This window comes from Nicotiana sylvestris, chromosome 12 (assembly GCF_000393655.2).
Source record: "Nicotiana sylvestris chromosome 12, ASM39365v2, whole genome shotgun sequence".
NCBI lineage: Eukaryota > Viridiplantae > Streptophyta > Magnoliopsida > Solanales > Solanaceae > Nicotiana > Nicotiana sylvestris.
Window position 1 is genome coordinate 20973841 of NC_091068.1, and position 15224 is coordinate 20989064.

The 15224-nt window shown below is 42.5% G+C and overlaps 1 protein-coding gene across 1 annotated transcript; it reads right to left on the bottom strand.

The window, feature by feature from the left end:
- Window positions 1-4061: 4061 nt before the first annotated feature.
- LOC138882771 (uncharacterized) lies at window positions 4062-14869 on the bottom strand. Its single transcript, XM_070163402.1, has 5 exons — window positions 14267-14869; window positions 13612-14039; window positions 12955-13504; window positions 4288-4436; window positions 4062-4194 (listed from the first exon to the last, which is right to left on the bottom strand). Exons 1-5 carry the CDS (start codon window positions 14867-14869, stop codon window positions 4062-4064), a joined length of 1863 nt encoding a protein of 620 aa, XP_070019503.1.
- Between the last annotated feature and the right edge of the window lie 355 nt (window positions 14870-15224).

The window sequence follows — 15224 nt, forward strand, 5'->3', positions numbered from 1 at the left end:
TGGGGGAATGGGGCTATAACTATCGAATTGACCGGCCTAATCGTTACATCCTCCCCTTCTTAAACAAATGTTCGTCCGCTAATGGTTCTAGAAACATACCTGAAATCTCAAATAGGTGTGGATATCTGCTCTGCATCCCCCGCTCAGGCTCCCAAGTATCCTACTCCATGGGCTAACCTCTCCACTACACTTTTACTGAAGTTGTATCCTTTGATCTCAACTTCCGTACCTGATGTTCCAAAATAGCCAGTGGCTCCACATCATAAGTCAAATCACTATCCAACTGAACCATGCTGAAGTCCGAAAAGTAAGACGAATCATCGATATACTTCCAGAGCATAGAAACATGAAATACTGAATGCACACCCGACAGGCTAGGTGGTAAAGCAAGCTCATAGGCCACATTCCCAATCCTCTGAAGCACCTCAAACGACCTAATAAACCGATGACTCAACTTGCATTCTTCCCAAATATCATAATACCCTTCATGAGTAAAACCTTCAGCAAAACCTTCTCCCCAACCATGTAAGACACATCCCAAAACTTTCTATCGGCATAACTCTTTTGTCTTTGATTGTGTCGTGCGAAGCCGCTCCCGAATCAATTTCACTTTATCCAATGCATCCTGAACTAAGTCTCTGCCCAAAAGCCTAGCCTCACCCATCTCAAACCAACCCACTGGAGATCTACATCGCCCCCCATATAAAGCCTCATATGGAGCCATCTGAATACTCGACTGATAACTTTTGTTGTAAGCAAACTTCGCGAGTGGCAGAAACTTGTCCCATGAACCCTCAAAATCAATGACGCAAGTACGTAGCATGTCCTCCAATATCTGAACAGTGCGCTTGGACTGTCCGTCCGTCTGAGGGTGAAATGTTATGCTCAACTCAACCTGAGTGCCCAACTCTCGCTGCACGGCCCTCCAGAACTGCGATGTAAACTGCGTGCCTTTGTCTGAAATGATAGAAACTGGCATTCCATAAAGGCGAACAATCTCTCTGATGTAAATCTCAGCCAACCACTCTGAAGCATAGGTAGTGCTCACAGGAATGAAGTGCACGAACATGGCCAGTCGATCCACAATCACCCAAATAGCATCAAACTTCCTCTAAGTCCGTAGGAGCCCAACTACGAAATCCATGATGATCTGTTCCCACTTCCACTCTAGAATCTCTATCTGCTGAAGCAAGACACCCGATCCCTGATGCTCATATTTCACCTGCTAACAGTTGAGACACCGAGCTACAAATCCAACCATATCTTTCTTCATTCTCCTCCACTAATAGTTCTGTCTCAAATCCTGGTACATCTTCGCGACGCCCGGATGGATGGAATATCACGAACTATGGGCCTCCTCAAGAATCAACTCCCGAAGCCTATATACATTAGGCACACATATCCGGCCATGCATCCTCAATACCTCATCACCTCCAATAGTCACATCTCTTGCATTATCATGTAGAACCTTGTCCTTGAGGACAAGCAAATAAGGATCATCATACTGGCACTCTCTGATGCGATCAAATAAGGAAGACCGAGAAACCACACAAGCTAGAACCCGACTGGGCTCCAAAATATCCAATCTCACTAGCTAGTTAGCCAAAGCCTAAACATCAACCGTAAGAGGTCTCTCCCTAACAGGAATAAATGCAAGACTACCCATACTCGTTGTCTTCCTACTTAAGACATCGGACACCACATTGGCCTTTCCCGGATGATACAAAATGGTAATATCATAGTCCTTTAGCAGTTCAACCCGCCTTCGCTGCCTCAAATTGAGATCCTTCTGTTTGAACAAGTATTGGAGGCTATGATGATCAGTAAACACCTCACAAGACACACAATAGAGATAATGCCTCCAAATCTTCAACGCATGAACAATGGCAGTCAACTCCAAATCATGAACAAGGTAGTTCTTCTCATGGGGCTTCAACTGATGAGAAACATAAGCAATCACTCTACCATCCTACATTAAAACACATCCAATTCCGATCCGAGAAGCATCACAATATACTGAATATGAACCACAAGTTGATGGCAGAACTAACACTAGAGTTGTGGTCAAGGCAGTCTTGAGCTTCAGAAAGCTCGCCTCACACTCATCCGACCACCTGAAAGGAGCACCCTTTTGGGTCAATTTGGTAAAGGGCGATGCAATAGAGGAGAAACCCTACACGAACCGACAGTAATAACCTACCAAACCAAGAAAGCTACAGATCTCTATGGCTGAGGATGGTTTAGGCCGACTCTGGACCGCCTCTATCTTCTTCGAATCAACCTGAATACCCTCACTAGATACCACGTGCCCCAAGAATGCTACGAAATTGAGCCAAAACTCACACTTGGAGAACTTAGCATAAAGTTTCTCCTCCCTCAACCGCTGCAACACAATCCAAAAATACTGGGCATGCTCCTCCTGGTTACGAGAGTACACCAGGATATCATCAATGAATACAATAACAAACGAGTTGAGATAAGGCTGGAACACACTATTCATCAAATGCATGAACGTTGTTGGGGCATTGGTCAGCCCAAAAAGACATCACAAGGAACTCATAATGACCATATCGGGTCATGAAAGCTGTCTTAAGAATATCCGAGTCCCTAATCTTCAACTGGTGATACCCTGACCAGAGAACAATCTTGGAGAACACTCTCGCTCCCTAAAACTGGTCGAATAGATCATCAATGCATGGCAAAAGATACTTGTTCTTGATTGTGACTTTTTCCAACTGCCTATAATCAATGCACATTCTCATAGTGCCATCCTTCTTCTTCACAAATAGAACAGGTGCACCCCAAAGTGACACACTAGGCCTAATAAATAACTTCTCAAGGAGCTCCTAAAGTTGCTCCTTCAACTCCTTCAACTCAGCCGGTGCCATACAGTACGGTAGAATAGAAATAGGCTGAGTGCTAGCACCAAATCAATACTAAAGTCAATATCTCTGTCTGGCGGCATGCCCGACATGTCTGCAGGAAACACATCTAGAAAATCGTGCACCACTGGAATAGAATCAATAGTGGGGGTCTCTGCACTGACACCTCTCACAAAAGACAAATAAGATAAACAACCTTTCCCAACCATCCGCTAGGCCTTCAAGTATGAAATCACTCTACTGGGGACATAATCTAAAGAACCTCGCCACTCAATCTGAGGCAACCCAGGCATCGTCAATGTTACAGTCTTAGCGAGGCAGTCTAAAATAGCATGATAGGGGGACAACCATTCCATACCCAATATAACATCAAAATCAACAATACTAAGAAGTAGAAGATCCACTCTAGTCCAATCCCCTAATGGTCACTACATACGACTGGTATACATAATTCACAATAGTAGTATCGCCTACCGGAGTAGATAAATAAACAGATGAAGCTAAAAAATCATGAGGCATATCCAGATAATGAGCAAAATATGAGGATACATATGAATAGGTAGAACCAGGGTCAAATAATATAGAGGCATCTCGGTGACATACTAGGACAATACCCATGATCACTGTGTCTGAAGCAATAGCATCTACTGTGGAAGGAAGAGCATAGAAATGGGCATGACCGCCACCTGATCGACCTCCCCCTCTAGGGAGATCCCTAGCTGACTGACCTCCACCCCGAGCTGGCTGGACGGGTGGTGAAGTAACTAGCACTGAAGTCGAAGTCTTACTCCTCTGTTGGGATTAACCTCCCATAAGGCGGGGACAGAACCTCTTGATATGACCCAAATGTCCACACTCAAAGAAACCTCTACTAGCCACTGGCGATGGGGACTAAAAGGAGCCCCGAGTACCGGGATACCCGCTAGAAGGACCAGGCATAGATGAACCCTGAACTGATGGTGCATGAGACGAACTTTGAGTTTGAAGGGCACTGAGAGATGAGTGGCCCTACTGAGAATTGTGAGAACCATGGCTAGATGATGCACCACGGTGAACTGGAAGAGCTGTCTGAGCATGCCTAAAAGGACGACCCCTGCCATGGTGAAACTGACCTCCAAAAGGAACACCACCAAAACTACCAGATCCCTGAGGCCTCTTGGCCTCCCTCTCAACCCACTTCTAGCGGCGAACAAACTCAATATCCCGAGCGATGTCAACAACCTCCTCAAAAGAAGCACCAGACACCCTATCTCTAGTCATAAGAATCTGCAACTGATATGCGAGTCCATCAACGAACCTCCCAATCCTCTCTCTGTCAGTGGGAACCAACCAAACAGCATGACAGGCTAACTCCGAAAATCTCATCTCATACTGTGCCACAGTCATATCATCCTGTTTCAACTACCCAAACTGCCTATGCAACTCTTCACAGCGGGACTGCGGCACATACTTCTCTAGGAAGAGAACGGAGAATTGCTGCAATGTAAGCGGCGCTACACCAACCGGCCTACGCCTCTTATAAGCCTCCCACCAAGTGAACGCAGCTCTAGAGAACTGAAATGTAGTGAACGAGACCCCACTAGTCTCCAAAATACCTGATGTACGGAGGATCCTCTGACACTTATCCAAGAAACCCTAGGCATCCTCGCCCTCTGCACCGCTAGAAGTCGGGGGCTGAAGTCTACCAAACCTCTCCAATCTACACTACTCATCATCAGGCATAACATGAACCACATAGTCCTGAGCAGCTTTAACCGGCTGGGCTGGTGGTGCCCCCGGTGTCTGAAGCCCCTGCACCACCTGCTCAGGTGTGCGGGCAGCGGGAGTTTAAGCACTTCCCCCAGCCTGAGAAGTAGCTAATGCGACCGAAATAGATACCGCTTGTGCAAGGCTGGTGCACACGGTCAAAATCTGAGCTAGGGCCTCCTGAAGGCCAAGGATAATAATAGGCACGACTGGTGCCTGAGCTAGTCCCGCTGGTGCATCTACAACCGGAACATAATCCTGAACTGGGGCAACTGGTGGGTCTTTCGGTGCCACCCTAGCTGCTGAGCGGGCTGCACCACTACCCCTTCCACGGCCTCTACTGCGACCTCGGCCCCTCTAGTGGTACTGGTGGTTGTCCGTCCTGGCCGGTAGCACGTGTCCTCACCATCTGTGAGAGAATAGAATAATAGAAGTTTAGTTACCAGAATCAACAGATATCCATGACAAGAATTCAAGAATGCAAAGTTTCCTAAGGGTTCTGCAGCCTCTCGAAGATAGGTACAAACATCTCCGCACCGATCCGTGAGACTCTACTAAACCCGTTCAAGACTCATGAGACCTATGTAACATAGGCTCTAATACCAACTTGTCACGACCCAAAACACAATCCGTCGTGATGGCGCTTATCGTGGAACTAGGCCAGCCTCAACTCAATAATCCAACACCGCATAAGTATTTTTAAATAATAAACACGGAAGTGACAATTCATAAGGTACATTTTTAAAAAATAAAATAAAATCCAAATTTCGATACAATTGCCAAAAACCGGGGTGTCACTGAGTTCATGAGCGTCTAGAGGAGAACATCGCTCATTACACTGTTTAAAGAAAATAGACTGAAATACATCTAGAGATAAAGAGGGAGAGTCAAGGCCAACGGACGTCGTGCAAATACCTCAATACTTTCTTAAGCCTATTGCCTAGATCAACGACTGTCACTGGGACCAAAAGTGCATGGATATACACACAAGGTGCAGGAGGTAACGTGAGTACACCAACTCAGTAAGTAACTATTCTAAACTGTGGTCTAAAAGGTAGTGACGAATGCAACTTCAACAGATAAAATAGATTCAACGTACAAAAATGTAGGCATGCTTTCAGTTAAATAGATAGATCAAAGCAATAAGGTAAATATAGATCTGAACAGTTTAAAATATATAACTCAACTACCTCTACATGCCAATACACTAATTGTATGAAATACACAATGTACTCCCGCTCTCAAGTGCTCAACCACTCGGTACTGAATATGGCCATCCAGCCCAGGGAAATCCATCCCGGAACATATACAACACTGACTGTAAGTCACTCAGCACCGAGGAAAAAGGCAATCCAACCCTGTGGAGAAATCCATCTCCTGGTATATATAGATATTGAACCACTCGGCACCGTATATGGCCTTCTGGCCCAGAGAAATCCATCCCGGAACATATACAACTCTGACTGTAAGTTACCCGGGATAGAGGAAAAAGGGTAATCCAACCCTATGGAGAAATCCATCTCCATATATCAATACTTCGGACAAATCTATGTCCAGGGAAATCCATCCCTCAATAATATCATCCGCGCTCATTGGAGGTGTGTTACAGACTACGGAGGGACTCTTGAAGCCGAAGCGCTATCACATATCTTTATAACCGCTGCGGCGTGCAGCCCGATCCCATAACTGTCACTCATAATCAGACTCTCGACCTCACTCAGTCATCACTCTCCAGTCTCACTCACGGGCCCATAATGTAATGAAAACTAGCCCGGAAACAATGATATGATATGCCAATAATAACAACTGAGACTGAGATATGATATGAAATGCATGAATATGACTAAGTACAAAATAACAACGAAATCAGTGAGATATTGGCAAGAAACGACCACTAGGGGTCCCAACAGTATCGGCGTGAAGCCCTAACATGATATCTAGCATGTTCACAGCTCAATTACTTTATCATATAATGGAAACACAGATATCAACAAGAAAGAGTCATTAAACGGTGCCATGGAATGAACCAAGTCACGATTCTCACGGTGCACACCTGCACGCCCGCCACTTGGCATGTGTGTCACCTCAATACTAATCACATAACACGTAGTTCGGGGTTTCGAACCCTCAAAACTAAGTTTGAAAGTGTTACTTACCTCAAACAATACAATACGATCAATATAGGCTAAAGGAATAACTTCCACGAGAAAAACACCAATTCATAGCCAAAATCCGAAATCAGCTCAAACCCGGCCCTCGGGTCTACGTCTCGAAATCCGACAAAAGTTACAAAACCCAAAATCCCATTCACTCACGAGTCTAACCATACCAAATTTATCAAAATCCGACCTCATTTGGTCACTCAAATCCTCAATATCCACTCTCCAATTCAATATCCACTCTAAAGATTCTTGAAATTTATACCATTAGAAACACTTACTCCAACGTTGCTCCTTAAAATCTTTCGAAAAATCGCCTCACTTCCGAGTTCCTCAAGTCCAAAATTGAAAATGGAAAACAAAACCTCGAGTTGGGGTTTTTCTGCCCAGCAAAACTGCACCTGCGGAACCGCATCTGTGAATAGGGCTCCGCTTCTGCAGAATTTCATTAAAAAGCTAACTCTGCTTCTACGATCACCTGACTGCATATGCGGTCATCGCAAATGCGGGGACCAAGCCGCACTTGTGATCCAACTGCGCACATGCGCCCTAAAATCCACTTCTGCGGCCTCGCACCTGCGGTTCCCACTCCGCAGGTGCGGAAACACCAGCAACAACAGCTTCAGGTGCATTTTTCCAACTCCAAACACTCCGATCACTACCCAAAATCACCCCGAGGCCCTCGGGACCTCAACCAAACATACCAACATATCCAACAACATCATACAATTTAGTCGAACTTTCGAATCACTCAAAACAATATCAAAATGTCATAATACCCTCGGATTCAAGCTTAAGAACCTCTAAACTTTCGAATTCCACAAACGATGCCGAAACCTACCAAAACACATCCGAATGACCTCATATTTTGCACAAAAGTCAAAAATGACACCACGGACCTACTCCAATATTTAGGAATCTAATTCGACCCCGATATCAAAATTTTCACTGTCGACCAAAATCGCCAAATTCCAACTTTTGCTAATTTAAACCTTATTCTACTACGGACCTCCAAATCACATTCCGAACACGCTTCTAAATCCAAAATTACCTAACAGAGCTAATGAAACCATCAAAATTCAAATCCGAGGTCGTTTACACATAAGTCAATATCCGGTCAACTTTTCCAACTCAAACCTTCTCACAAAAGACTAAATGTCTTAATTCACTCCAAAACCACTCCGGACCCGAACCAATTGACCTGGTAAGACATAATACAGCTGAAAAAACACGAATGAAGCAGAAAAATGGGAGAACGGGGCTATAACTCTCGAAACGACCGGTCGGGTCGTTACATTTACCCCATGTTTAACCTATAACAAATGTATATACACTCGTCACCTTACAGATACACAGTCCCTAAAACGTATAACACGTAGGAAATATATACGATTGTATCCTAATTCCCTCAAATTAAGGTTAACCAAGACACTTTCCTCTTTCTGGAATAATTCAACCTTCCAAATACATTTCCCTTAGAACAAGCCTCTAAACTACTCAAATCTAGACAATCAGTACTCAAATAAATCAAAACAAGCTTTAAAAATTACCTTGTATAAAGAAATTTCGTTCTTTTTCACATATGAAAAAGTCAACTAAAAATCAACCAGGCCCACATAGTCGAAATCCAAAATTGTGATCAATTCCTGTTTACTCATTCTCCCCCAGTACAAATATGTTATTTGCATCAAATCGAGGTCCAAAATTAACCCTCATAAATTTTTTCCAAAACCTCAATTTTAACACTTAAAAATACTAGATTTAGGGATACAAATTTGTGAAGAAACACGGAAACAAATCAAAAAGAAGTTTAAGTTACTAACCTATAAAGGTGGGATGAACATCCTCTCAAAAATGGTAAAAATAGGTTAAATCCCGATTTTCAGCCCTTTATACCCGGGCGTCAGGTGCTCTTTACGTTCACGAAGCACCTATCACTTTTGCGAAGGCTATCGCCTCCAAGCCTCCTCGTTTGTGATCAATCGGTCGCGTTCGTGATGAAAAACCATTTTCTAGTCCCTAGATATCATGCCTACGCATTCGCGTGAGGGCTACCACGTTCGCGAAGGACAAATCCCCCCAGGCCCTCCCAGTGATGAACTTCCCCTTACATTCGCGAGGTGTGAAATACCATTTCCCTAATTAACCCTTCGCGAATGCGAGACTAGCTCCGCATTCACGATGCACAACGCACTAGCAACACATCAACTACTGTAAATTGTGCAAAAATGGCCGAAAACCACTACAAAGCTCACTTGAGCCCCTAGGACCCACTCCAAACATTCACACAAGTATATAAACTTCATACGAACTCGCTCGTGGGCTCAAAAAAACAAAATAACGTCAAAAATCAAGAACTACACGTCAAAAATCAAAGATTTCAAAGTTCATAACTTCTAATTTTTCCCCGAGAACTCCAACCAAACATATGTACAAGTCCAAAATCATCATACGACCCTACTGGAATCATCAAAACACTGATTCAAGATCATTTTCCAAGATTATTGACCGTGGTCAACTCTAACAACTTTTAAGTTTAAAAAAACAAGTTTTCTTTGAAAAATCACACTTAAACTTTCTGGAAATCAAAATGGACCATGCACGTAAGTCATAAATTATCAAATAACACTATGTAAGTTCTTAAAAAATAAAATGGGAAGCTAGAACTCAAAACGACTTATCGTATCATTACAAACATAATAGTTAGGAGTAGTAGATTATTATCTACATAATGGAGAAGAGTATAGTGGGTATTACTCCTTTAGAAATTATAGAATTCTGCCGTAATCTAATATTTCATAACATGAATCAATTAATAAGACCACTTTGATAAGTAATAATTTTGACATTTAATAGTTTTAAGATTTTTGAGCCCAATAATAATGAATATTTAAATAGCTCATCACCTATTAATCAACATCTCAAATAACTTCAAACTTTATAGAAAGCTTTAGGCGTGCTTCAATTAATTATATATTGTCTTTGATATTTCACGTTCGCGTAAGATTGTCATGACCCTTAATAAAAGGTAAAGTACGTGTTCTCACGACTTAACCAAATGACACAGAATACATTAATAGTTACAATTGTCTTTGAATAAATACACCTTCACATAACATGGCCATGACACCCAAAGAGACGAGGAAACATTCGCGTAAGTTCTTAAGTATTTTAAGATAGGCTCCAAAATTCAATCAGTATTCAAGCGAATCATAAGCAATCATTAAGATTAATTAAATATAGAAAATATCCAAAAATTAATTGATAAAGCAATTGTGCTAGAAATATGAGAGTGATCACACCTTCCCCTTGGTCAACAAACTTTCTTATTCGGTCTTATGTGTTCACAGACAATCAAAAATGAAGTTTAACCTTTCTTTTTGCAAAATTCGCAGAATTTAATATAGCTTCTCTTTGGTTTCTGATATCCACCAGATTATTGAAGGTTATTAGATTAAAATTACTAGGCTGAAAACTTGATTGAAAACCACCATCCCTAGAGGTAAACAAAGTATTTGACTCATAATTCTCAGAGCGAACAGGATCTTAGACTTAAATTTCTTGTTGTAGCGGCTATGGATCTCTAATTTTCGTCACTCATAAACATGGAGTATGCCTTGCTAACTGAAGACAAAGAATATGTCATTAATATTTGACTTCGTTATATGTCATTAATATTTGACTTCGTTCTTAAGAATACGAGTCACTTAATTCCATAATAAATTGATACAACTTTTGCCTTCTCATATGGACAGTATATTCTCTGCATTTTCACAATCACACGGCACTGGGACTAATGCCTCAAACTGATGCTAAAGGTCCTTCATTTTTATATAATACACACAGACAGGGGAAGTATCTTGGTAAAGAGTTGTAATTTTCTTGTGTAGATTGTAAGACCTAGATCCATCAATTAATAAGTTGAGCTTTTCCCATCAAATCCAAATACAACTCCTCCAATAAAATGTGGAAGTACAACATTCATCAACCAGTAAAGTACAATGATATTGTATCTCCCCCATTGTTTCCATAGATTTAGACTAAATTTTTCCTTTTTCTTTATTCCTTCTATGAGCCCTAGCTTATTTCTTCCTCATAAAGCAATTCTCATTGAGCGATTCAACAAAGTATAATTGATGGTGCATGTTAATTGGAACGAGATAAGCTACACTCCACTTATATCTATGAGCACGTAATTTTTGCCCAATGGAAGCATAAACTCTTCCCCCAAATCAACCATTCTCACTTCACCATTCCACCCCACCACAGTGAACTTTACACAACATAACCGCCCTCTTATCTACAACATTGTTTTCATATAACCCACTAAAAAGCAGAAAATAAAACCAAAACAAAATCTAATTATAAATACTATACACTTCCAACATGAAAATTGCAAAATAAAAAATCACAATAAGGGAGAGGAGAAGCTTGACATACCTGGGCTTGTAGAAATTGAGATTGAGGAAGATGGAGTCTTGTAGAGGTGTGTATGTATGTGTGTGTGAGAAGAAGGAGTTATGTCTTGGAGAGAAGAAGAAGGAGAAAGAGAGAGAGATATTGGGTTAGGGTTTGTAGAGAGAGAGAGTAAAGGAGAAAGTGAGGGTGGGCGGGTGTATTTTGGTGTTTAAGAGGACAAGAAAAGAAAAAAAATTAAAAAAAAAATTTAAAAACGTGACTTACCTGGGCGACAGACGCTTCGTGAATTACCGCGGTCGACCGCGATCCCACCGCGGCCGCGGTGAGTGAAGGGTTGTGAAACAGAATGTTCTTGTTTTACCGCGGTCGTGTCGCGGTCCCACCACGGTCGCGGTGGATCGAGAAATCCTAAAACAAAATACTCGTCATTTACCGTGGTCACGCCGCGGTCGCGGTCACGAGCATATTTTCTATTTTTTATTTTTTTAATTATAAGGATGTTAGTTTCCTATACATCGGGTACAATATCAAATAAAAGAAAAGAAAACAAAAGAAATCCTGGGTTTCCTCCCATGCAGCGCCTGATTTAATGTCGCGACACGATTCAGATGAGCGCATTTAAGGCTCGATCGACCTCTGAGGTTCAATCAGATGGATCACTGACACTTCCTTGGGTTCATCCATGCCCACATATAGTTTCAATCTTTGCCTATTAACTCTAAATGTATGAGAGTCTTTCTCTGAAGCAATCTCTACGACACCTGAAGGGAGCACTTCGACCACTCGAAATGGTCCAAACCATCGTGACTTGAGTTTACCCGGCAATAGCCTTAATCGTGAGTTATAAAGCAACACCATGTCTTCGAGTATGGTGGCACGCCTTCCCGAACATCAACTGGAAAGTGGCAACACCACTGGCAAGTGGCACGCCTTCCCGAACACCAACTTGTATGGTGACATACCAATTGGTGTTTTGAAAGCAGTTCTGTAGGCCCAGAGTGCATCATCTATATTTTTCGCCCAATCAGTTCTTGTGGCATTCACAATCTTAGTCAGTACACTCTTTATCTCTCTATTAGACACTTCGACCTGTCCACTGGTCTAAGGATGATATGGTGTTTCCACCTTGTGATGCACATCATACTTCGCTAGTAATTTCTCGAAGGCTCGATTGCAAAAGTGAGTGCCTCTATCACGGATAATAGCTCTCGGGGTCTCGAAATGGGTGACTATATTATTCTTCAAAATCCCCACCGCCACTCTTGCATCATTGGTGGGGAGTGCTGCAACTTCCACCCATTTGGACACGTAATCCACAGCAACAAGTATGTACTTATTGCCAAAGGAGCTGGCGTAGAGGCCCATGAAGTCTATCCCTCATACATCAAACACTTCAACCTCTTGAATTGGGTTTATGGGCATCTCATGGCAACGGAAAATGTTTCAGTTTGCTGATATTCATTACATCCTTTCACCCATTGATGTGCATCCTTAAACACTGTTGTCCAGTAGAACCCGACTTTTAGCACTTTTGCTGTCGTCCTGACTCCTCCCAAATGCCCACCATACGCCTATGCATGACATGCCTGCAAAACAGAAGATTGTTCTATCTCGGGTACACACCTCTGGATCATATTGTCAACACATATTCGAAACAGATAAGGTTCATCCCAGTAATACATGCGACAGTCACGATAAAACTTTTTCTTTTGCACAGAGGAAAGGTCATAGGGAACTATACCGCTTGCCAGGTAATTTGCAAAGTCTGCATACCATGGCACTTCCTCAAGGCTTGTAGCGAGTAGCTGGTCATATGGAAAGGTTTCCAGAATATCCTCTACCTCAACTGAGTTTTCAGCTCCTTCAAGTCGTGATAGATGATCAACAACTTGGTTTTTTGTGCCCTTAAGGTCACGAATCTCCAGGTTGAACTCTTGCAGTAACAACACCCAACGAATCAGGCGCAGCTGTGACTCCTTATTCTTAATCAAGTACCTGAGAGCGGCATGATCAGTATATACAATTACTTTAGAGACAATCAGGTACGATTTGAACTTGTCGAATGCAAACACCACATCGAGCATCTCTTTTTCAGTCACAGTGTAGTTCAGTTGGGCTCCACTCAACGTTCTACTAGAATAGTAGATTGGTTGCATTAGCTTGTCTTTCCTCTGTCGCAACACTGCTCCCACTGCATAGTTACTGGCATCACACATGAGTTCGAATGGTTGCTCCCAATCGGGGGCAACAATGATGGGTGTTGTGACTAGCCTTTTTTTCAACTCCTCGAATGCTACCCTGCAATTATCAGAAAATATAAAAGGGTGATCGTTTTCTAACAACTTATAGAGAGGGTTGGTAATTTTTAGAAGTCTTTTATGAATCTCCGGTAGAAACCAGCATGCCCGAGGAAGCTCCTGATTGCCTTGACTGATGTGGGGGGTGGAAGCTTTGCTATCACATCAACTTTCGCACAATCCACCTCAATTCCCTTGCTTGATACCCTGTGTCCTAAGACTATACCCTCTTGTACCATGAAATGACACTTTTCCCAATTAAGTACCAGGTTAGTCTTAATATATCTTTTCAACACTCGGGTCAGATTTGTAAGGCACTCATCAAATGAGTTTCCCACCACTGATAAATCATCCATGAATAACTCCATTATGTATTCGACCATGTCAGAGAATATGACCATCATACACCTTTGGAACATATACAACGGGTGCATTGCATAGGCCAAAGGGCATCCTCCGAAAAGCATAAATTCTATATGGACATGTGAATGAGGTCTTCTCTCTGTCCTCAGGCACAATGGAGATTTGGTTGTACCCTGAGTACCCATCCAGAAAACAGAAGTGTGACCTTTCTACCAGTCTTTCAAGTATCTGATCGATAAAGGAAAGTGGGAAGTGGTCTTTCCGGGTGGCGCAGATTTAATTTCATGTAGTCCATGCAAATTCGCCAGCATGTGACGATTCTTGTAGAGATCAGCTCATTGTTATTATTTTTTACCACCATCATACCGCCCTTCTTAGGAACACATTGCACCGGGCTAACCCGGTTGCTGTCAAAGATGGGGAAAATGGTTCCCGCATCCAACCACTTAATCACCTCTTTCTTTACCACATCCTTCATGTTGGTGTTCAACCTTCTTTGGTGCTCCCTCGAAGGTTTGTGCCCCTCTTCCAGTAGAATTTTATGCATACAATATGCTGAGCTAATCCCCTTAATGTCTGCCATGGTCCACCCAATAGCAGTCTTGCACTCCTTGAGTACCTGCAAAAGCTGTTGTGCCTGCACATCTAACAAACTTGATGAGATAATAACAGGTAATGTGGAGTTAGGTCCTAGGCACGCATACTTGAGATGGGTGGGTAGTGGTTTCAACTCCAGCTTTGGTGGTTCTTCTATGGATGGCTTGGCTGGAGGAGTTTCTCCGTTTTGTAAGTGCAGGGGCTCGAATTCAAGTGTTCTATCCCAAAACCCTCTGTCCTCTAAAGTTAGCACCCATTCTGCTAATTCTCCCTCGTTCACCTCATCTAGATTCACAAGACATGCAGTAAGAGGATCTTCAATAGTCAGTGTCTCATAATCCTCTTCCACAATTACATCCACGACATCAATAAGAGAACAATTGGCGAATTCACTTGGTCGCCTCATAGATTTCTACACGTTGAATGTTATCTCCTCATCGTTCAACCTCATCTTGAGCTCCCAAGTTTCACAATCAATGAGAGCTCGCCTTGTGGCCAAGAACGGTCTTCCCAAAATTAAGGGAATTTCCCCATCCACCTTGCAATCCAGAATCACAAAATCTACAGGGAACACAAATTCCCCTACCTATATCAACACGTCATCCAAGATACCAGAAGGTCTTTTCATAGTTCTGTCAGCCAGCTGCAATAACACAGATGTGGGTCTAGCTCTTCCAATCCCCAACCTCTTATAGATCGCCAGGGGCATAAGATTTATTCTAGCCCCCAAATCACAAAGTGCCTTGGCAAAGGCAAAGATA